This window comes from Microcaecilia unicolor, chromosome 4, assembly GCF_901765095.1.
Source record: "Microcaecilia unicolor chromosome 4, aMicUni1.1, whole genome shotgun sequence".
Taxonomy (NCBI): Eukaryota; Metazoa; Chordata; class Amphibia; order Gymnophiona; family Siphonopidae; genus Microcaecilia; species Microcaecilia unicolor.
The window spans coordinates 73,307,783-73,332,339 of NC_044034.1; the positions used below are offsets into that span (position 1 = coordinate 73,307,783).

The 24,557-nt window shown below is 44.4% G+C and overlaps 1 protein-coding gene across 4 annotated transcripts in view; it reads left to right on the forward strand.

Annotated features, from left to right (window-relative positions):
- The window catches only part of PAN3 (poly(A) specific ribonuclease subunit PAN3), a 219,670-nt gene that overhangs the window by 184,157 nt on the left and 10,956 nt on the right, over nt 1-24,557 (forward strand). For all 4 annotated transcript variants that reach the window (XM_030200338.1, XM_030200339.1, XM_030200340.1 and 1 more), the window contains 3 exons: nt 6,023-6,107; nt 7,686-7,825; nt 8,445-8,574. In XM_030200338.1, the coding sequence (XP_030056198.1) occupies nt 6,023-6,107; nt 7,686-7,825; nt 8,445-8,574 (355 nt within the window). The remainder of the gene's footprint in view (nt 1-6,022; nt 6,108-7,685; nt 7,826-8,444; nt 8,575-24,557) is intronic.

A 24,557-nucleotide genomic window follows, 5' to 3' on the forward strand; every position in this document is an offset into this window, starting at 1 on the left:
TAGTTTGGGGTTCAAGTAGTTTTGTGCCCCTGAAAGTCACCAGAACACCCACTATGATACTGAAATGTAGATACAGAAATGCTCCCAGCTATAGCTAGGCACTAGCATTGAATATCTGGGTATGACTCTGCCTTATGCTGGCCGATATTAAGCTGAGACATGGATAAAGAAATCTGTCATGCTCCCCTCTTTTCTCCAACAAAAGAAATGCCAACCCAAACTGACCTGACCCCCTGCCTAGAGAAGCCTTCCCAGCATGACCTAGCCCACGTCCCACATCTCAGCAGGCCCCCCTCCTCCCAGGCCTGCTTAACATCCCTCGTGTTCTATTGGGTAGCCTGGGCAGAAATGAACATCACTCACTCCTGCCCTTGATGGCTGCGGCTGAAAAATGGCAGCCGCAACCTGTAACGTTAGTCTCGTGGTACTACTGCTAAGAGTCCATCTTCTTTATATGGCATACAACCCTAAAGACAAGAGGGAGTAGACCTCAGAAAGCTACTGCTTATGTCTGAGGCCCCCATCACTCTACCCTAATCTGTAAAAATTATCTCCCGTCATATATGTAGCTCAGTGTAAAATAAATTTTATGTGTAGCTTCTGAGTCCTGGGGCATTTTATTGAAATGTTCTTTATAGTGATGCATATTTTGTGGAATACTTACATAGCATACACAAAACAAATGAGATGGAATTTTGGATTTACATGTGGAGCATATCTCTGTGTATGCGTGTCTGTCTCCATGTGAGATTTTGACCTGGAGGAAGGGAGGGGGTCTGGATGGAGCATCACCCAAACATTCTGTTGGTTTGAAAAGAACAATAAATGAAATTTAGGGGTCCTTTAACTAAACTGTGCTAAGTGCATGGGCTATTCTGAGGTGGAGAGAGGGCGTGGACTGTGCATTAACACTTAGTGTTGTCACTTACCATGCACCGTCACAGGTGCAAATAGTGTGGATGCACTTACTTCCTACTGGGCATGCTGTGGATATACTCACCATACGGTAAAGAGTGTTTGTATGTGATAACTGAATGGAAGCATGCTGAAAAGACACCCAGCAGCACGTAGGCTTTGTACTTACCGCTCAGTAAGTGCAAAACTTTACCTTACTTTAGTGTGATAACAGATGACACTGTCAAAAGATTTCAAAGGATGGATTTTACAGGTTAACAAGGGTGCTACTACACAGCCAGCACTAAGAAAGCTGTAGAGTTCAGTCAGTTAAGTTTCATCATAGAATTTACAACAAAGAATATGAATTACTAAGAAGCAGCCTATCAGGGATAGGGTTATATTGTCGGTGGGTGCATGTGAAAAAAACATGCAGAGCGTTCTCATGGAATTATTTCCAGTTCCACAGTGTTTGTCAATCTGTGTATGTTTCTGTTCAAATATGTTTGTATCTAATGGGGGAAGATGGTATGTTGTAGAGAGAACCTATGGGATATCCTCATGGTATTATTTTGAACCTTCATACGTCAGGCGCAAAACTAGGCCTCTGATTGGGGGGGGGGGGGTTGGAGCCCAAAGTATCTCTGTGGGGCACACAATTTTACCCTGCCATCCTCCACCGCACCCATGACTCCACATAGCTGAGCCGGTGGGGATCCCTAAGCCCCGTCAGCAGAAGCTCTCCTTTATCTAAAGCCTGGCAGTTGCTGGCACTTTTCCTGGGCTGCTGTCACACCAACCCCCCCCCCCCCCCCCCTTTAATGCATAGTTTTTGTGAAAGTCACGTGTGAGGGAGGGGAGCAGGCCTCCCTCGCACATGCTTGGTTTCACAAAAAGTGAGCATGTGCGGGGGGGGGGGGGGGGGGAGTGGCCGCCTTGTCTGCCAGCAGCCCAGAAAAAAATGCAGCTAACCACCAGGCCTTCCTAGCTTTGAACAGAGTAGGGCTTCCACTGATGGGGCTTGGGGACCCCCCCACCCCACCAGCCAAAATGGCAGACAACACCTCAATTTTGAGAGGGAGGGCCTGAACCCAAACTGGGAGCTATGCCATTGCTATGTATGTGTACCTCTGACCAAGAGAGGAGGGGAGGTGCAGTTGAAAGGAGTGATTCCTTCACTGCAGTGTTTTATATTATCAAGCTTTCTATGCTCCAGAAACAGGAACTGCTTCTCAAGTAGAAATGTATTTGGCCGTTAGGTCTTGGTGTTCCAGAGAAACAATCTGGCACATTTTCAAACTTTTCACCATTTTTTTCTGATCATGTTCCATTAAAGTTTCTGAGAGTTATTTTGCACCCCCAGAGACAGACATTCTTGGGCCTCTATGTATAATTTCTTTCCAGTAACTGCTGATTTAGAAAGAGTAAAACTAAAATCAAAATGCAGTCATTATACCACAAATGCTATACCTTGAGCAGTAAATCAACAAGTATATACATAGCATCTTAAAATATAAAAATATTATTGATCCTTTTCATAACAGAACTGAATAGCAGCATTCCGGTGCTTCCATGTGCATTTTCAAAAATTTAATTCATAATATTATTAGCCATATTTTCACTTTATAGGATACTTCATATATTTTTATATGATACCTCATATGGTTAGTTTTAGTTTTTACATCTTTTAGCATAGTCTTCCACTGTTTGAGTTCAATGAGGAAGAATATCCTTGTCCTCAAATTTGTGTTCTGCACATTGTTTTATGGATACTGATAACATTGCTTCCTGGCTCAGAGTTTCCTTCCCAGTTGATACCAATTCAGTATCATTGCTAGATAGACTGGTTTGCTTTCTGTAATCTGTTGACAGATTATCTCTCTATATAAAACGCACCTCCAACGTTCTAATGAAGCCTCACTTTCCCAACATTCTAAAAGTGAGGCGGCAGAGACCACTTTCTAGCCATTAGTGTCTGCCCCGCCCACGCGTCAAATGTGATGACGTCGAGGGCGGAGCACTGACACTGAACGAATGGGATCGCCAACCCGCTGCCATGCAACGAAACATGAAGACAGACGCACCAAGGACCTATGAAAACCAGCTGACAAACAAGGGATCGCTGACCCGTTGAATCACTACAACCACCCGTGCACACTAACCGCGCTTAACTCCCCCCCCCCCCCCCCACACACACACACACACAAACAAAAAGCAGACAAAAGCATCCCTCCGGCGCACAATCCCCACCCCCAAAAAAACAACAGCCAAAAGGATCCCTCCGGATTAATGAAAACTTTAAGTACATACAAACAGCCAACCTGAGTGCCGTGCAGAATTCAGTGCCTACAACGGAGACCTCCAGACACATGCGCCCTCAGCCCTACCCCCCCACAGAACGCCACCCACATTCCACACTCTAACCAATCCACCCCCCCAAACAAAAAGCACCCAAACGGAACCCTCCGGCGCACAACCCCCCCCCCCCCCCCAAAAAAAAAAAAAAACACTCCGGTTTAATGAAAACTTTAAGCACATACAAACAGCCCACCTGAGTGCCGTGCAGAATTCAGAGCCTACAATGGAGACTTCCAGACACATGCGCCCTCAGCCCCCCCCCCCCTACAGAACGCCACCCACATTCCATACTCGAAACAAACCCATATCTACTCCACCTCCTGCCTGCCTGCAACGGATTCCTCCGGTCTCATCAAAAATACAAGTGCCTACAAATAGCACATCAGACTGCCCTGCTGAATTCAGATTACTGACTCACACTCACACGCAGACAATCACCCCCTACCAGCCACAAAAAAAAAAAACACACATCTAATATGGACAATCAGCATCACTCACTAACACACATACATACAACCAAACTCCCCACCCCCCAAAATGCCACACACTGCCAGGGTTGCCAGGTGGAAAATTTTTTTCCAGCCCGATCGAGCCCAAAAAACAGCCCAAAACCCGCCCAAACACAAACCCCGCCCCTGACACCCCCACCCCCGCGTCATCACGCCCGCCCCCGCCGTCATCAACCCCGCCCCCGCTGTCACCGGCCCCGCCTCCCACGTCACCGGCCCCGCCTCCCCGTCATCGGCCCCGCCTCCCACGTCATCAGCCCCGCCTCCCACGTCATCGGCCCCGCCTCCCCGTCATCGGCCCCGCCTCCCACGTCATCGGCCCCGCCTCCTACGTCATCGGCCCCGCCTCCCACGTCACTAACCCCGCCCAAAACGTCATTAACCCCACCCAAAAACGTCACTAACCCCGCCCCCCCCGCGGCCGAAAAAACCGCACTGAAGGCCAAAAACAGCCCAAAAAACCGCAACCCGCCGCGGGCAAAAATTTCCCACGGCGGGTCGCGGAAAACCGCCCAATTGGGCGGTAAAACCGCCCACCTGGCAACACTGCACACTGCCATGGACAGACAACATCTTGCTTTCACACTCATACACACATACTCCCTCCCCCAAACCCCTTAATACAGAAACTGAAACAATAAAAACCAACATCTCTCTCTTACAGACACAAAGAGACTCCCACAACCCCCTCCCCCGCTACTGAACACCACCCACATTCCACACTCAAACCAACCCATATCTACTCCTCCTCCTGCCTGCCTGCAAGGGATCCCTAAAAAAATGTATATCCCTTAATATCAAACAGAAAAAGAAAAAAAAAAAACACATGCTAGCGGCCGTTTCATTTTTTTATCGAAACGGGCCTTTTTTTACTAGTATTTCATAAAGCGTATTCCAAATTTAAAACATCTCTTAACACAAGATCTGATCAGGCTATGAATCTGTTTGATTACTGTAACATAATTTTTTGTGGGCTATACTCACACTTTTTAAAAGGTTACAGACATTGCAGAATATGGCGATTGGAGTAATTTATTCAGTGGGTGAGTTTGAAAGAGTGACTCCATTACTAATTAAAGCACACTGGCTGCCGGTTCAGGCTAGAGTCTACTTCAAAGCTTGTGTGACTATTTTAAAGATATTTCATGGTATAGCACCACATTATACGTTGTCTTTGATAGCTTTTCCCAATCTTAATAATGTCAGGTGGCTAAGAGATACTTTGGTGTTACATCTACCTTCCTCTCAGCCTATTAGATATAGGAAGATTTTTCAGTCTTTCTTTTCTTTTTCAGGCACCAAATTAAGGAATGAGCTTCCTTTTAATAGCCGTATTTTATTAAAAAAAATAATGAAAAACATGGCTATTTGAGAAGTTTTTAAAGTAAGGATTATGACTATTTTTTTTCACTTGTATTATGTTATTGGATTGTTCTCTGTACTTTCCCAGGTATGCCTGGTTCCTTTTTTATGTAAACCGCATAGAACTTTACAAGGTGTTTGCGGGATAGAAATATTTTTTAGATTAGATCTCTGAATGTTTGTGTTGGATGCATTGGTTCAGGAGGGATACATTTAGATTTTTTATGAACAATAGAATTGTAACAAATCATGTGAACTGGTTAGGATAAAGGACAAACCTTGTCTATCACAAATAGCAATTCATTGCATAACTGGACCTTAAGTCACTGGCATTCAGATCCTTCGAGGTCCACCATCATCCTTTCTCTCTCTGCGATAAATCCTTTTTGTCTGCGGAAATACCAGTCACTTGAGATTCCTCATGCCACCTACAGATAGCTGTCAGTAAAAGATTCTCTGTATATTGATGTGCAGTATTCTGGGAGGAAATCTGATAATGATTCAGACCCCCCCCCCCCCCCCCAATAATTATCTCCATCCCAAAAATAACCAGATATTTTGAATTGTGGAAATTTTCAGGTGAAATGGGATAATATATGTGTAGAGTATTTTCATGTTTACAGAGCATAATGAAAATGATGAATAACTTTGGAAACGTGCTTATTAGGATCTGTTTTTGTAAGAAACATACTTGTCTAGGAGGAAAATCTTTGCAGTTTAGGCATCTTCATTCAGAACTGGGGACAGCATTGAGCCTGCAAATAGGTGGGATAATGTGGGGTACAAATGTAATAAATATTTTGTATTATCCATTCAAAAATACCAAGTTTCTGACTGAATATTCTAATTTTGAAAAGCTAGTGCAGTGCTCTTTATATTTCCTTCCTTTCCTCTTCAAGGTTACGTGTCAATTGTGTTGGCATATTTGATGTTCTAACTTATGACAGCAGTCAAAATAATGCATTAGCATTGGCACAGTACCAGGTAAGATATTAGGATCAGACTTTTCGGTTTGGAGATTTATTTTATTTTAGTTTATAACATGTGTGACTGCCTCTGGGAAAAGGTGACTAAAGTAGAGAAATCAATGTTGAGTGGCCAATTGTTTTTTTAATATCTTTATAATTTTCCAAATTAACAATCACATAACATGACTGCAATCACAGTAATTGAATTACCGCATAAAGGAAAAAATAAATCTAGGAGATAACTTCCTGAGGTAAACACTTACATTTAGTTAGTCCACAATATATAAAGTAGGGCAAAACACAATGAAAAAAAAAATAAAATAGGAAATACTTAACATTAGAGCAGGAGAACTACTAAATCCACAATCGAATTTAACAGCATTAGCCTACAGGATTGTTCTGGATAGATCGGTTCTCTTCTTCCTTGGAAACTATAAAGTCATGCATTTTCTTCGGGTCTGTAAACATGTAATTAACAGAGTCAAAGGAAAGAAAACATCTGCAGGGAAATTTCAATAGGAAAGTTCCTTTCAAAGTAAGAGTCTTCTGCTTTAAACCCAAAAACTCATGTCTTCGTTTCAAAGTCTCTCTATTTAAATCTGGAAATATTTGTATACTGGCTCCAAGGAACAGTGCTTTCATATGTTTGAAATATAAACGAAATATGTTATATCTCTTTCAAACACAAATGATAACCAGAGTGGCCAATTTTTTATGTCACAGATCAGTAAGCAATCTGAAAAAGTTACATGTTTGAACTTCTGTAACTTTTTTTATTTTTTCACATAAAAGAATGGGGTTTGTACTGTTGTTGTATTACAAATTGTTTGCTCTAACAAAATTCATTAAAACCTCATTTTTGTTTCTGGAGGCTTCATTCCATTTTCCCAGAGTCTGTCATATATATTTAGCACTGTTAACATTCTGTAAATCATGTTACTATAAAATACAATCTCAGAATCAACACTACTACTACTATTTATCATTTCAGTAGTATGTGACTTTTCTTGTCTTGTGTGTATTTCTAAAAATGATCTAAAAGGCATAATATAAGTGGCATATCCAGGAAGCTTATGTAAGCCCTTTGATCTCTGGGAGTGTGACTACATTCTGACATCGAGTGAAATCATTTTTAATGTTACCCTTTATATTGACACTTTTTTTTTTTTTTAGAACCACATGTAATTATCTTTTGGAGCTTCTTCCCCATTTTTTTCTGTAAGCTGATGTCCATAAATTAAAACTACTTTTCTTTCTTTGTTCCTATATGTTGATTTCTCATTCTCCTACTCCTAGCACTTTATTCTGAATGATGACTTGTGCTTGGTGCCTTGCATTTTCTAATTATGGTATGACTAAGTAAAATGTTCCTGTTGTCCTGTTTTACATGTTCCATGATAATATAAAAGTCAAGAACTTCAGTGCAATTTAGTATACTAACCTCTGCAATAGTGCCACTATTACTATAAAAATGGGAAATTATGAATATTTTCATGTTTAATATCCAAATGTTGGGTAGCTTATGTCATTAGAGAAGATTTGCTCATTAGCAGATGTATGTATTTGCATTTAATTGTGTTTATTTGTTCACCAGCAAGCAGATCTGATTTCATTAGGAAAAGTTGTATTGGCTCTGGCTTGCAACTCTTTGGCTGGAATTCATCGTGAAAATTTGCAGAAAGCTATGGAACTGGTGACTCTCAACTATTCCTCTGACCTGAAGAATTTGATTCTGTAAGCTTTAAATATATTTAAAGGGAAGGTATTTTTCTTATATGCTAGTACCAAATACAGTGCTGTATTAGCCAACTTTAGTCCCTTCATGCCACAAATATGCCTAACCATATGCATATATATATATATATATATATATATATATATATATATATATATATATATATATTTATATCTTGAATATTCCAGACATTTGTGTAGCATTTGAGGACTTATTGTACTGGCCATTCTTTTAATGAGATGTGTGAATGATCCAAGTTCTTGAATGTTCTCTCATAGTAGTCCAAGCCAGGAACTATTTCAGGATTTTATTTTCACAGGGTCTGAATTAGTAGAACAGAATTCCAAGAAATGTAGTCTTTCCTCCTTTCTCTGTTGAAGTACTACTATGTTAGTCTGTAATAAAGATTTTCTCATTTTATCCTTCTGTCCCAGTCTCTGGAGTCCATTGGTCCATTTCCCACTCCTGTTTATTTTGTCTTTTTGATTTGTGGGATTTTGTTGTTCATCCACCTAGGTGGATTACCTGTCCCTAGCAAATATAAACTAACATTTAGTGCTTAACAGTTGCAGGAGGTATTTTGATATAGTTTTAATTAACTGTCTCTCATTTGGTTAGGTATTTGTTGACTGACCAAAATCGGCTTCGTAGTGTAAATGACATCATGCCTATGATTGGTGCCAGATTTTATACCCAGTTAGATGCTGCACAGATGAGAAATGATGTCATAGAGGAAGACCTGGCAAAGGTAAAACAAATGAATGACCGACCTGGTACAGAGAGTTTAAATATGCTTATTCTGAAATGCATATATTGGGAAATCAGTGGAAAATGACAGTGAATTTGAGAGAGTTTGCAAAGACAGATGTAATGAATTACCTGTGAGAAAAGAACCCTGTAAAAACTGAAAAGGAGTCCTTTGTTAGTCTAGTTTGTTGGATCCAAGAGAATATCATAGCATATTTCACCTGCTCTTCTGCTAATGCCTAATGTGCCAGTCCAAAAACACTCAGGGGGGAGTTATCAATGTGAGCTACTGTTAAGATGGGTTATTTTGCCACAAGGCGTGCTATTTTAGTGCAGGGTCTCATTGCATAAAATGTGACCCTGTGCTAAAAGAACATAACGTGGGGAAATAACCCATCGTAATAGTAGCCCACATAGATAACTTTCCCTCAGATGGTCTCTTTGATCCTGGTGATTAATAGAGGTGGAATGTTTCAGGCTATGAAAAAAAAAATATATATATATATAAACACATGCACACATGTACATTTTGCATGACTGGCACAGTGCCCGCGGATTGTTAACGTTTAATACTGACCAAGAGCAGTACAAGCTCCAGGGAAACTTCACATTTCCAGACAAGTATTTGTATGTGTCACATATTTTTGCCCTAACACATGTATAATAAGTGAGTACATACACAGCCTAATGTGCAAACATACCCATGCACACATAAATGGAAAAATACATGAACTTATAAACAAACACCACCCTCATACAAAATATTATGTTTTACACATTATGGTGTCTAGAAAATTACAATTCAAAGTGCATCAAAATAGGAGTTTGTTTCACTGAGTTACAACACATACTAGAAACATAGAAAATGATGACAGGTGTGGCTTGTCCAGTCCACCGAACTACACTGTCCACTATCTCTTCCTCTGCCTTAGATACCCTGTGTGTTTGTCCCATGTTTCTTGAACTGAGATAGTCTTGGCCTCAACCACCTCCGCTGGGAGGCTGTTCCACACATCTACCATCCTTTCCATAAAGAAGTACTTCCTTAGTTTACTTCTGAGTCTATCACTATAACTCCTCATTCCTGAGATTCCTTTTGATTGAAAGAAACTCATCTCCTGTGCATTTAAGCTACAGAGGTATTTATATATCTCTATCATATCCCCCCCTTCCGTTTTCTTCCATACCATTCTCGTAGCTTTTCTTTGCACCGCTTCCATTTTTTTAAAATCCTTCGCAAGGTACAGCCTCCAAAACTCAACATAATACTCCAGGTGGAGCCTCACCAACGACTTATACAGGGGCATCAACACTTCCTTTCTTCTGCTGATCACACCTCTCTCTATACAGCCTAGCAACCTTCTCGCTACGGCCACCGCCTTCTCACACTGTTTCTTCGCCTTCAGATCCTCGGATACTATCACCCCAAGGTCCCTCTCCCCCTCAGTACCTATCAGACTCTCACCGCCTAACACACAAGTCTCTCGTGGGTTTCTACTCCCTAAATGCATCACTTTGCATTTCTTCGCATTGAATTTTAATTGCCAAACCTTAGACCATTCTTCTAGCTTCCTCAGATCCCTTTTTATGCTTTCCACTCCCTCCCGGGTGTCCACTCTGTTGCAAATCTTAGTATCATCTGCAAATAGGCAAACTTTACCTTCTAAACCTACGGCAATGTCACTCACAAATATATTGAACAGAATCGGCCCAGCACCGATCCCTGAGGCACTCCACTACTCACCTTTTCCTCCTCCGAGCGAACTCCATTTACCACCACCCTCTGTCGTCTGTCCGTCAACCAGTTCCTAATCCAGTTCACCACTTCGGGACCTATCTTCAGCCCATCTAGTTTATTTAAGAGCCTCTTGTGGGGAACCGTGTCAAAAGCTTTGCTAAAATCTAAGTAGATTACATCTATAACACGTCGATGATTCAGTTCTCCAGTTATTAATGAGATTCGTTTGGCACGATTTCCCTCTGGTAAAACCATGTTGTCTCGGATCTTGCAACTTATTGGTTTCTAGGAAATTCACTATCCTTTCCTTCAGCATGGCTTCCATTACTTTTCCAATAACCGAAGTGAGGCTTACCGGCCTGTAGTTTCCAGCTTCTTCCCTATCACCACTTTTGTGAAGAGGGACCACCTCCGCCGTTCTCCAGTCCCTCGGAACCTCTCCCGTCTCCAAGGATTTATTAAACAAATCTTTAAGAGGACCCGCCAGAACCTCTCTGAGCTCCCTCAATATTCTGGGGTGGATCCTGTCTGGTCCCATGGCTTTGTCCACCTTTAGCTTTCCAAGTTGTTGATACACACTCTCTTCCGTGAACGGTGCTATATCCATTCCATTCTCAGGTGTACTTTTGCCAGTCCCTCGCGGTCCTTCTCCAGGATTTTCTTCAGTGAAAACAGAACAAAAGTATTTATTTAGCAAAGTGGCTTTTTCTTCATCATTATCTACATAGCGGTTCGCTGTATCTTTTAGTCTCAATTCCCTTTTTAGTCATTCTTCTTTCACTAATATACCTGAAGAAATTTTTGTCGCCCCTCCTTACATTTCTAGCCATTTGTTCTTCCGCTTGCGCCTTCGCCAGACGTACCTCTCTCTTGGCTTCTTTCAGTTTCCTCCGGTATTCCTCCCCGTGTTCCTCTTCTTGAGATTTTCTATATTTCTATATTTCTGGGACGCTAACTCTTTAGCCTTTATTTTCTCAGCCACTTGCTTGGAGAACCATATCGGTTTCCTTTTTCTCTTGCTTTTATTTACTCTCCTTACATAAAGGTCTGTGGCCCTATTTATTACTTCTTTCAGCCTGGACCACTGCCTTTCCACTTCATGTTCGTCCTCCCAGCCCATCATCTCCTTCCTCAGGTTTTTCCCCATTTTACTAAAGTCAGCACGCTTGAAATCCAGGAGTTTAGAGTGGCGCCCTCCACTTCAGCCGTTATATCAAACCAAACCGTTTGATGGGTCAGCTAAATGCTGTTATCAAGGCAGTTCTCTGGATGGGACCAGAATTGGTACAGTCTGGTCAAAGAATTTTCAAATGATTTAACTTTCAAAATTGCCCTCCTGTTGTGTAATGATTAAATCCCAATGGGTCAGCTAAATGCTGTTATCAAGGCAATTCTCTGGATGGGACCAGAATTGGTACAGTCTGGTCAAAGAATTTTCAAACGATTTAACTTTCAAAATTGCCCTCCTGTTGTGTAATGATTAAATCCCAATGGGTCAGCTAAATGCTGTTATCAAGGCAATTCTCTGGATGGGACCAGAATTGGTAGTCTGGTCAAAGAATTTTCAAATGATTTAACTTTCAAAATTGCCGTATAGCCAGAAAATTGAGAAGTTTGGAATTTAAAAGGTCAGAATTTGCTTTACTTTGGAGGAGTTTGCGTCAGGTACAGACAGACAGGTCAGCACCTGAGGAAAGTTACAAATGGTTTGACCCCTATTCAGAGCCCAACCCTTACCTCCTGTTGTGTAATGATTAAATCCCAATGGGTCAGCTAAATGCTGTTATCAAGGCAATTCTCTGGATGGGACCAGAATTGGTACAGTCTGGTCAAAGAATTTTCAAATGATTTAACTTTCAAAATTGCCGTATAGCTAGAAAATTGAGAAGTTTGGAATTTAAAAGGTCAGAATTTGCTTTACTTTGGAGGAGTTTGCTTCAGGTACAGACAGGTCAGCACCTGAGGAAAGTTACTATAAGCATATCTGAGTGGGAAAGCGCGGGGAACAAATTTAAAAAAAAAAAAAAGGTTTGGACGAGTTCCTGGAGGGAAAGTCCATAGTCTGCTGTTGAAAGAGACGTTGGGGGAAACTACTGCTTGCCCTGGAATTGATAGCATGGGATTTTAATACTATTCAGGATTCTGCCAGGTTCTTGTGGCCTGGATTTGCCACTGTTGGAAGCAGGATACTGGCCTAGATCGACCATCGGTCTGACCCAGTGTCATATGTTGCTTTTGTTTCTGATTTTCGTCTTGCTGAAAGGCAAATCTCTCCCCATCTTGTGTCTGTGGAGCAGATTTTCCTCCAATCTGCTTATTCTTCTTTGTATCATCCATCTTTTCCTTGAAATTTACAAGGCTGCCTGTTGCCATTGTTGAAAAGCATCCCCACCACATAATGCTGTCGCCCCTATACATTGTTTTTGTTGGGTTTTTTTTTTTTTTTTTTTACAATAAATGTTTTTTAAAGTTTTGAAAAAATTTACATCAGTACAGAGATATCGAACCCTATACTTTGTTTTTTAATTCAACAAGGTCTTTTATTAATAAGAATGGTGCTGGGAGGATGATGTACTCCTTAGTTATTTTACACTACATTTGCTTAGCACTGAGAATAGAAATATTAATTTGGTCTCATCAAAAAGATTATGATTAGAGAGACCCAGATTTTAAGATTTAAAACAACCTCAAGCGGATTTTTAGGCGGGATTTGAGTATTGCAAGAATTAGGTACCTGATGCTCCAATTCTGAAACATCCCTTCAGCTGCAGATTTAATTCTTAAAAAGAGTAATACGCTGTACTGCTTTAGTATATCTTTTTAATATCCTAAAATCACATTTAAAAAATGGATCTATTAGGATTTCTTTATTATCTCCAGTTCATAGTTGTGAATTTCTTATGAATAATTTAAACTTCTGTTATTGCTTGGAAAGAATGACTTATGAAGCTCTGCTTACTCGTAACATCAGGTTCCCAACCCGCTTCTCTAACCATTAGGCTACTCTTTCACCCCAAGGTTAAGATAATTAGTACTATTATTTGCTATTTTGGTAGAAATACTAGACTTTTGTGCTGCTGTAAAAGTACTGCTCGTGTTTTCTCAATAGAGCTTATAGTGTAGTCAAGACGAGATACTAGAGACTTAGGAAATTTATTAAGAAAAAGTTTAGAAATAACAAAACTGATCAGGAGAAACATGGGTTACTCTAAAACAAATCAGTGAAAATATTTTTTCATTAATGTACAACTAAGTTCTGTAATTCATTGCTGGAGGATGTGGTAAAAGCAGTTAGTATAGCTGCGTTAAAAAGGGTTGGACAAGTTCCTAGAGGAAAATCCATAAACCATGATTAAGAAGGCAGACTTTTGTGAAAACCACTGCTTATCCTTGGGGGTAGGCAACATGGTACCTTTGTATTCCTTGGAATCCTGCCTGGTTCTTGTGATCTTGATTAACCACTGTTGCAAATAGTATATTGCGCTTGATGGACCCAGTATAGTAGTTCTTAAGTTCTGGAAAAGGTCTACATATTTTCTTTGACTGTATAATTCTGTGTAATCAGTTTTGAGTAATAACAATGAAACACAGAAAGAAGTATTGACTAAGAAGTTCACATTTCTAAGCAATTTAAATAACCAGGAGAGGCTCCCGGCCGTTGACATCGCTTGTGCAGGGCTATTTGGGTAATCAGTGGCACTTAACTTAATAAATGGGCGGAAAAGGGTATTTTTTTGGGCGGTCCAGAGGCGGAATTAAGGTAGAGCAGAAACCTAGGGCCCTGTTTACTAAGCCATGTTATGGACGTATTAACGTTTTTAGCTCATGCTATGTCGCCCATAGAAACATATGGGTGACTCTAGCATTTAGCATGCTAAAAACGCTAGTGCACCTTAGTAAACAGGGCCCTTAGCCAGTTAACGTCAGTTTTCAGTTTGCTAACCAGCTAAGTAACTGCATAAAGTTACGACAGCAAAACAGCTGTCCTGACTTGGTGCAGCAAGTTGACCAGATACTGGTCTGAATATCGGCTGATTCCTAGTGAACTTCTAGGTCGGCGGTCATACCTGGATATTTGGTGCCAGAAGCCATGCATGCCCCAGCATTGAATATTCGGGGTTAGTTCAGCCTGAGGCTGGAAGCATCTTATCAGCTTCTTCCTTGTCATCAAGCAGATGAAGCCATTACTTATGGGTTATGTCCATCAACCAGCAGGGGAGATAGAGAGCACTCAAACTTTCACAGTGCCCTCTTGGCCAGCTAGCTCCACTGCCTCTCCAGTATTCTCTATCTCCCCTAGCAGGGTGGCTGCAGCTTGTTCGAGCTCCAGAAAAATCTGCCGGGAGGTGGTTCCTGGCTTGCCAGTTGTTAACCGGGGTGTTGGAGGCTATAGCAGCTTCACTTTAAAGGCACATAGGTTAGCCCTTTCCCTGCCTTACCCATACCTCTGTGGATGTGGACATATTGCCTTGCTTTCCCTGTCCTTTCCCACCAACAGTGGATGCAGGCATATAGGTTCGCCCTTTCCCTGCCTTTCCCACTCATCTGAGCCTCCAGAGTCTTCTATACCTCTGCTTTCCTCACAGCTTAAAAAAAAAAAAAACAGAGGTTTTTGACCTGATTTTCAGCAGGATCGTAGTTGTACACTAGATCCTTTGAGGTTAAGAATGTTTTCCAACTCCTCCGGGGTGGGCCCGTGATCGGGGCGATTTTGGCGCGAAACCGCCATTTTGGATTTTACCGCCGTTTTTCGGCGATGGCTGTGGATAATGTAAAGTGCTGTTCCACTTGTGGCAAGCGCAAATCAGCAGCAGGGCTCTGTAAATCGTGCTGTACTGGCGTAGGAGCTGGCCCGAGCATGGCGAGAGATGTTTCTTCCCGCTCTGAGCTGGCAGTGGGCGCCATTTTGCTTACACCGCATGGCGCGGCCTCCGTGGACACGGAGAGACCTGAGCCGGGTGGGGCACCTCGAGATGAGGTTATTTCAGGAGTGGCTGGCACCGGACAGGATTTGGGTGCCCAGGGTGAGATTTTCTCCCCGGAGTTTGTGCTTTTGCTGCATAAAGCATACATGATGAAAAGAGCCCTTCCTCAGGGGTCGCCTGAGGCTCCTCTGATTGCCCCCCCCCCCCCCCCCCCCCCCCGATGGATTCTGGCCTGGGACTGCCCAGTGAGGCTTTTTTCCCGGATGCTTGGCCTAAAGATAAGCGCAGAAGGGTTAATTCCCCTTCAGATTGTGGTGCACCTTTTTCCCCCCCGTGGTCGGGGTGTGAGGATTCGGAGAACTCTGACAGACGTTCTTGGTCTGAGGAACCAGAGTCAGGTGCGGATTTACCACAGGATCTGGATGATCCCTCCGCGGTGAGGATTTTCCACCGTGATGAGCTGCCAGCGCTTATTTCAGATACCCTGCAGGCCCTCTCGATTGAAGATCCTGACAGTGGCATGGCCTCCTCGGGTAATCCCAGGATGGCTAGTACCAAGAAAGCTGCTCGGGCCTTCCCTTTGCATGACTCCATCCTAGAGCTTGTTTCGGCTCAGTGGGCTGACCCCGAGGGACCTTTGAGAGTTTCCAGGGCTATGGGGCAGTTATACCCTCTGCGTGAGGGGCATTTGGCTCATTTTCAAATGCCTTCAGTGGATGCCCTAGTCACTGCGGTGACAGAGAACTACCCTCCCTGTTGAAGGAGGTGTTGCCCTGAAGGATGTTCAAGACCGTAGGCTGGAAACAGCATTGAAACGGTCCTTTGAAATTGCAGGTCTCACTGTTCGGGCGTCTGCATGCAGCTGTTATGCTGTTAGAGCCTGCCTAGCTTGGCTGCAACAGGCAGTGGCTCAGCCCGGAGATGGAGCGGAGCCCTTCTTGGATGTGGCTCCGCGGATGGAGGTGGCCTTGTCCTTTCTGGCTGATGCCCTTTATGACCTTGTCAGAGCTTCGGCTAAACAAATGGCAGTAGCAGTGGCGGCTCGCCGTCGTCTGTGGCTACGACACTGGGCAGCGGACATGGTCTCTAAGCAAAGGTTGGTGAAGTTGCCTTTTCAAGGACTTCTCCTATTTGGTGAGGAGTTGGAGAAAATTGTGAAAGGCCTGGGTGATCCTAAACCCCAGCGCTTGCCCGAAGATAGGCAGAGGCCTTCCTCTAAGGGCCAGGCGGTCCACTCCTCGTACAGACCTCGCTTCCGTGAAGCTAGAAGGTACCGCCCGGGGCGTTCTGCTGGGTTCACTTCACGTGCCCGTGGTCAGCAGAGGAACTCCTTTCGCTCGGACAAGCGTTCCGCAGCCGGTGGCTCAAGACCAGGAGTTCAGGGGCGACCCTCTCAATGATGGTGCGCTGGCCCTCTCCTCGATGCCTGTCATCGGAGGACGGCTTTCCCTCTTTGCCGAGGAGTGGACCAAGATTTCCTCAGATCAGTGGGTTCTGGACCTGATCAGAGATGGATACAGAATAGAATTCAACGCCCCAGTAAGAGACGTGTTTGTGGAGTCCCGATGCGGTTCTGCCGTCAAACGGGCGGCGGTGGAGGAGACTTTGCAAGGTCTGATTCAGTTAGGGGCTGTGACCCCGGTGCCTCCCGCCGAGCAAGGCTGCGGCCGATACTCCATCTACTTTGTGGTGCCGCGAAAAGGTGGGTCCTTTCGCCCTATTCTGGACTTAAAAGAAGTGAACAAGTCCCTGAGAGTGCGGCATTTCCACATGGAATCCCTGTGCTCCGTCATTGCGGCGGTATAGCCAGGAGAGTTTCTCACGTCTCTAGACCTGAAAGAAGCTTACTTGCACATACCGATTTGGCCCCCGCACCAGAAGTTTCTGAGGTTTGCGGTGTTGGGAAAGCATTTCCAGTTCAGGGCCTTGCCTTTTGGCCTCGCCACAGCTCCCCGAACCTTTTCGAAGGTAATGGTGGTAGTAGCTGCTTTTCTCAGGCGAGAGGGTATCAGGGTTCTCCCGTACCTAGACGACTGGCTCATCAGAGCAGACTCTGCAACAGAGAGCTTACAAGCTACAGCCAGAGTGGTCTCAGTACTGCAATCTCTAGGCTGGGTCATCAATATGGCCAAAAGTCACCTGACCCCTTCTCAGTCTCTAGAATTTTTGGGGGCCAGGTTCGACACAGTCTCTCGGGCTATGTGTTCCTACCCGAGCTAAGGCAGTGTAAGCTTCAGAATCAGGTCCGTCTGCTCCTGAGGATGCCCCGCCCGCGAGCTTGGGACATTGTCCAGCTGCTGGGATCGATGACAGCCACGATGGAAGTGGTACCCTGGGCGAGAGCGCACCTGAGACCTCTACAGTATTCCCTACTCCGGAGATGGTCTCCTATTTCTCCGGATTACCAATGCAGACTTACTTGGCTCCCTGCGGCCCGACTCAGCATGGAGTGGTGGCTCTCGGACAGCATGCTGCAGCGAGGAATGCCGCTGACGCTCCCCGTTTGGTGCCTAGTGGTAACAGATGCCAGCCTGAAGGGCTGGGGCGCACATTGCAAGGGGAAGCATGCCCAGGGTCTATGGACACCCGAGGAGTCAGAGTGGTCCATCAACCGCCTAGAGTTGAAAGCGGTGTTTCAGGCGCTTCTGGCCTTTCAAGTGACCCTGGAAGGATTGGCTGTCAGAGTGATGTCGGACAACACGACAACGGTGGCCTATATAAATCGACAAGGCGGAACACGGTGCAGAGCACTAGCCGCGCAGGCCGAACTGATTTGCCACTGGGCCGAGCTGCATCTTCGGTGTCTGTCGGCAGCTCATATTGCAGGTCAGAGCAATGTGCAGGCCGATTATCTGAGCAGGCATCAGATCGATCCAGCAGAATGGAATCTGGCAGACGAAGTATTCCTGCAGATCTGTGCCAAATGGGGCAAGCCCGTGATGGATCTAATGGCGACAAGTGCCAATACCAATGTCTCGTGCTTGTTCAGCAGACGGAGAGATCCTCGCTCAGCGGGGTTGGATGCCTTGGCTCAACCCTGGCCTCCGGGTCTACTTTGTGTTTCCCCCATGGCCCTTGATAAGGCGCCTGCTCTTGCGGATTCGGCTGCACCCAGGAGAAGTGGTCCTCATCGCCCCGGATTGGCCAAGGAGACCTTGGTATGCAGACCTCCGACAGATGCTCCTGGAGGCTCCTCTGCCGTTACCTCTGGTACCGAACCTGTTGATTCAGGGACCGGTAGCCATGGAGGACGCCGGCCGCTTTGGTCTTACGGCATGGCTATTGAGAGGGCGCAATTGAGGGATAAAGGTTATTCCAATAAAGTTATTTCCACTCTCCTGCAAGCCCGCAAGCGGTCCACTTCCGTGGCTTATGCCAGGATTTGGTGCCTGTTTGAGTCTTGGTGTGCATCCAGAGCCATTGCTCCAATGCGGGCTCCTGTCTCGCCGATTCTGGACTTTTTGCAGGAAGGTGTACAAAAAGGCTTGGCCTATAATTCCCTGCGGGTGCAGGTGGCAGCATTGGCCTCCCTTCGTGGTAAGGTGGAAGGCGTGTCTTTGGCTGCTCACCCAGATGTGGCACGGTTTCTTAGAGGGGTGCTTCGGCTCCGACCTCCAGTGCGAGCACCCTGTCCAGCTTGGAACCTGGGGCTAGTTTTGAAAACCTTGCAGGCATCTCCTTTTGAGCCGCTTCGGCGAGCATCGGAGAAAGATTTGACACTGAAGGTCGTTTTTCTGGTGGCCATTACCTCGGCGAGACGGGTGTCAGAGCTCCAGGCGCTGTCCTGTAGAGACCCATTTCTGCAATTTTCAGAGTCCGGAGTCACGGTTCGGACCGTGCCTTCCTTTATACCAAAGGTGGTTTCAGCCTTTCACCTAAACCAGCCCATTTTCTTGCCCTCTTTTTCAGAAGAAGTTTCCAGAATCTTTTGGGCAGCTGCACCTTTTGGATGTGCGCAGGACTCTGCTGCAGTATCTGCGAGTTACTAACTCTTTCAGGACTTCTGATCATCTGTTTGTTTTGCTATCCGGTTCTCGCAGAGGGTCTCCAGCGTCTAAAGCCACTATTGCCCGCTGGCTCAAAGAAACTATCTGTTCAGCTTATCTGCTGGCCGGCAGGGTTCCGCCTGTAGCCTTTAAGGCGCATTCTACTAGAGCGATTTCTTCCTCTTGGGCTGAAACTGGAGCACTCTCTCTTCAAGAGATATGCAGTGCAGCAACATGGGCTTCTAAGCTCTCCTTTGCCCGACATTACAGGCTGGATGTGGCTGCCAGGAGGGATGCGCGTTTTGGTGCACAAGTGCTAGTGCGTGGTGTGGCTTGTTCCCACCCTATCTAGGGATTGCTTTGTTACATCCCATACGTAATGGCTTCATCTGCTTGATGACAAGGAAGGGAAAATTAGGTTCTTACCTTGGTAATTTTCTTTCCTTTAGTCATAGCAGATGAAGCCATGAGCCCTCCCTGTATGATTGTCTGTATGCTGTGAATCTGTTTTTCAGGTTCTGTTCTAATTTCCTGAAGTTCCTTCCTTGGGAGAAAGTTGGAAAACAATCTTCAGGATTCATGTTCAGTTTAAATTTAGGAGGATGTGTTCATTCCCTCCAGTGTGTTGGGAGGATGTGTGATTCCCTCCAGGAGACGCGTGTGTTCCCCTCCAGTTCTATAAATAGGAGGATGAGTTCATTCCCTCCAGTGTGTTGGGAGGATGTGTGATTCCCTCCAGGAGGCGCGTGTGTTCCCCTCCACTTATACAATAAGGAGGATGAGTTTATTCCCTCCAGGAGATGTGCATTCCCTCCTTTATGAGTTCATGCCCTTGTGATGGGCCATCGTTCGCTGTGAGGAAAGCTCTTGTGATTCCCATTGCGGTTTGCCATACTGCTTTGGAAGCTTCAAATACTGAAGAGGCAGTGGAGCTAGCTGGCCAAGAGGGCACTGTGAAAGTTTGAGTGCTCTCTATCTCCCCTGCTGGTTGATGGACATAACCCATACGTAATGGCTTCATCTGCTATGACTAAAGGAAAGAAAATTACCAAGGTAAGAACCTAATTTTCCCTTACTGCCACAGGCTAAATATCGACCCCAAAAAGTACTGAATTTTTTCTTTTTTTGTGTGTCGGATGTCCCCATAATACATCCTGGCTTGCTTCCTCCGGCTTGACCACCTCATCTTACATTTATCCTCCAAGTTGAACTTTGCCTAGCCCTTGTTCATCTTGATCTCTTTCTCTTAGGCTGAACAGCCTTCAACACGTGCTTACTTTTTCTACCCCCTGCAGACTTGATACTCCCATTCCAGCTTCTGCTGTCTGCTCTCCTCATTCTCTGTCTCACTCCTCCTCTTCCCCACCCCGCCAATACCTTTAGCTCTTTATCCATACACACACTAGACAACATACATTTTGGATGCTGATCACAGAAATGACATGAAAAGTTTTCTATAATGTATGGTTTTCCAGAAATTTACAGAAACACGTTATGGCAAAATGTGTCTCAACACGACATCACTAGTAAATGAACCACGTTCAGTTTAAATATGATGTCATTTAGCCCTATTTTTATGTATTGCTTCTAGAAGTTAATGAACAGCTAGTTAACACTTGGCTACATTGGTGGTGAGTTCTACCTGAAGGTGCAAACACGGTCTCCACTGGTGGAGGCCTTTGAACTGTATTTTGGATGTAAAGTTGGCAATCACAACAAAAGGTTGAACAGTTAACAAATGTTCTGATTCAGAGTTGTAAATTTTATAGGTGAACCCAAATTTGTTGAAGAAAAATAGTTTCCTGAAATTTGTTCTGTGACTCGTACTCTTAATTCTCTCTGCACTCTCAACAAGACCCTCTGTTCTCTGGCTGTCTTCTTATCTCAGTCTTGAACTTTCTGTCAATCGGCTCATTCTAGACCTTGCTTCTCTGTTTTCCTTCACTTTGTAGGCAGTGCTGCTACTGCAACTGCCTTGTTTCACTGCTTGTATGCTTCTCTCCATTGCTGCTTTTTTTTTTTTTTTTGGGGCCAAGCAAGGCCCATTGTCAACTTTATTGCTTTTTCCTTGCAATGTAGTTGACGTTGGTTCCTGAGCGGCTGAAAGGAGGAAGCAGTGGAGTGTTGGCTGCACTCAAACATAGAAACAAGCCTGCAGTAGCAGCAGTGCTGCTGGTTCCCTGATCTCTCTGCAGAATTCTGTGCACGTTCTGCATTGCACAGTTGTACAGACATCTTCAGTGATTTTGCTGCATACTTTTTCATCAAAATTAAGTCTCTGCTAGGATTTACAGGCAGTCTCCTTTACATACGAGATTTTTTAAACCCCACCTCAGAATCAAACTATTGATCCATTTCAAATATTTGTTTCTTATCTAAATTGACTGAGCATGTTGTTTTCAACAGTTACTTCAGTATATGACTGACATTAATATGCATCACTCACACCAATCAGGATTTCATCCAGGCCACAGTACTGAAATCATTCTCACCTGCTTTAGTCAGCCCTGGACAATGGCAAAATTGCTCTTCTTGTTTCACTGGATCTAATAGCCACCTTCGACCTCATTGACCACTCTCTTCTCAGTTGCCTAGCTGATATCAGTGTTGGTTGCACTGTGCTTTCTTGCTTCACCTCCTTTTTTTCAGAAAGGTCATTTTCTGTCACTTTTCAAACCATCACTTATGTTAATCACCATCTCAGCTATTGTGTACCTCTAAGTTCTATCCTTGGCCCTCTTTTTAACATCTTTCTTGGTCCTTTAACTCATCTGATTCAAGAACTTGCTATTCTCATTTTCCTCTATGCTAATGATGTTTTCCTGGTTCACTATACTGACTCGCTAGTTAATGATATCTCAAAGCTTGAAGACTTATCTACCATAGCTTCTTGGCTCCTCTCCCACTGCTTGGATTATAGACAGGCTGTTTGGATTGTAGGTGGTCCCTTTCATCTTTTACTAGCCCCAAATCTACTGGATTCTCCTATTCCGTAAGCGAAATAAGTACCTGGGTATCCTTATTGATTGAGAACTTTCTCTTGCCCCCAGATAGCACCCCTGGTGAAATCCTGTTTCTTTGTTCTGCAGCAATTTCAAATTGTCCATACTTAGACAAATCGTTGCAAAAGAACTGCAATGTAATCTAAACAGGTATTCCTCAGTATTTTGTCAAACTCTTACAATCTGTGCAAAACACTGTCGTATAGGTTGTTTCCCATACCAATAAACCTCAGTAAACTTGGTCATGTGACTTCACTCTTCATTCAACACCATTGGCTCCCTGCTAATTTCTGTATCCACTTAATTCTAGATCACAAAGTACTTTGCACACTTCTGTCCCCTCATATCTTTTTTTTTTTTTTTTTTTTCTCTAATAATCCCTATGCCCTAGCTAGATACTTGCGGGCTGCCGAGAGACTGGGCCCAGGGCAAGGCCGCCCCCGGGGCCCTACACCTGCCGCCCTGCCCCTCCCGAGGTCGCCACTGCTCCCTCCCTCCACCCCCCCCCCTGTCTGCCACTGGGCTGGGCCCCCTGCATTGAAATCAGTCTCACCTCCATGAAAGCAGCGCTGCATGCAGCACAACGCCTCCCTTCAGCCCTCCTTACCTCGTGTCCCGCCCTCGCGGAAGTTACGTCAGATGAGGGCGGGACACGGAGGGAAGGAGGGCCGAAGGGAGGTGTTCTGCTGCTTGTAGTGCTGCTTTCACGGAGGTGAGACTGCGATTTAAATGCAGGGGCGGACGGTCGACGACGGAGGGCGGGTGGGACTGCAGCGCCGGGCCCCCCTTGGAGGCCTGGGGAATTTTGTCCCCCCTGCCCCCCCCCCCCTCTCAGCGGCTATGATTAAATGACAATTGTTTATGTATTCCTTCAGTCTCTAGGGCAAAATTTGTTTCCACCAGAGAATGTGCTGCCTTCTATACTGCTCCATTCCTCTAGAATGGCCTGCCTAAATCTCTCCATCTTGAACCATCTCTTCTTATGTTTAAATCAGCCCTTAAAACTCACCTATGCAGGGAAGCTTTTGGTGGAGGGTTTGGGTTGAGTTACTCCAGCTAATGACAGCTAATTCCTAAGGAGCACATCATCCCAAATTTACAGACTTAAATTCCTGCTAAAATTTTGTATCAAAGGCATTTGGAGCACCCTATTTACTATATTTTGCAAGATCCTTGCATTACTAACTTAAATTCTCTAGTGGGTGTAGTCAGGGTAAGAGCAATACCCCAATCATAGCAGCCAGAGGCAGAATGGTCAAGAGAAACTGAGGATCGCTCCTGCCCAAACTACACCTCTAGACCACCAAGGATTATGTGATAGGCCTAGTGTGGCCTACAGGTTTGAGGAGGGAGGTACTTGGAAAGGGGAGAGGGGGTCCAGGAATAGGGGCAGCTCCTGTTTGAGTGGAGGGAAGGAAGGAGACAAATGGGACAAATCACAATTTTTTGGCTTCCACCAAAAACACATGGTTGTTTTCACCTGAAACTGATAACATAGCTGAAAATTTAAAATAACCTACTTGCCAAAACCAGGCAGAAAACTGATTTTGGGCTGGTTTTGGTGTCATAATTGTAAACTAAATTTGGTCGACCTCTAATTATTATTATTATATTCTTTTATGTACTGCCTTTTTTGTGGTACAAAGTGGTTTACATATTGCATTTAAGCATTTTTCTCTCTAGGCTCACAATCTAAGTTTTGTACCTGGGGAAATGGAGGTTTAAGTGACTTGCCCAGGGTCACAAGGAGCCACAATGGGAACCGAACCCAGTTCCTCAGGTTCCCAGCCTGCTGCACTAATCGTTAGGTGGTACTCCACAAAAAATGTTCCTTGTTGACCCTCTAGGATGGGGTATGCACAGCTTTAATCCTTGAGAGCTACAACATAGTCAGGCTTTCATGATTTCCACAATGAATACGCATGAAATCTATTTCATACAGTGGAGGCAATGCATGCAAATAGATCTCATGCATATTCATGATGAAAATACAAAAAATCCTGCAAATCCAACTGTGTTGTGGCCCTTGAGGATAGAGGTTGTGCACCCCTGCTCTAGGAAAGGAGTCTACTGGAATGGTAAAATATCCTAGGATAACCAAATTAGGAAACGATGAGATAAGTCACTTATTTTAGAAGCATCTCCATGTGTAAGTAGCAGCTTTTAAGGAACCTGGTTTGGGCAGGATGGGACATCAAATAATGTATATTCCCTTTATAAGGGGAATACATGTGGCATTTAGCAAATGTTTACATCTGCCCCAAAGTGTACATAAGTGCCAGCTAGAAGGGGCAGGTGCACAGACCAAGCAGCCCCCCCCCTTTCTCTTACAC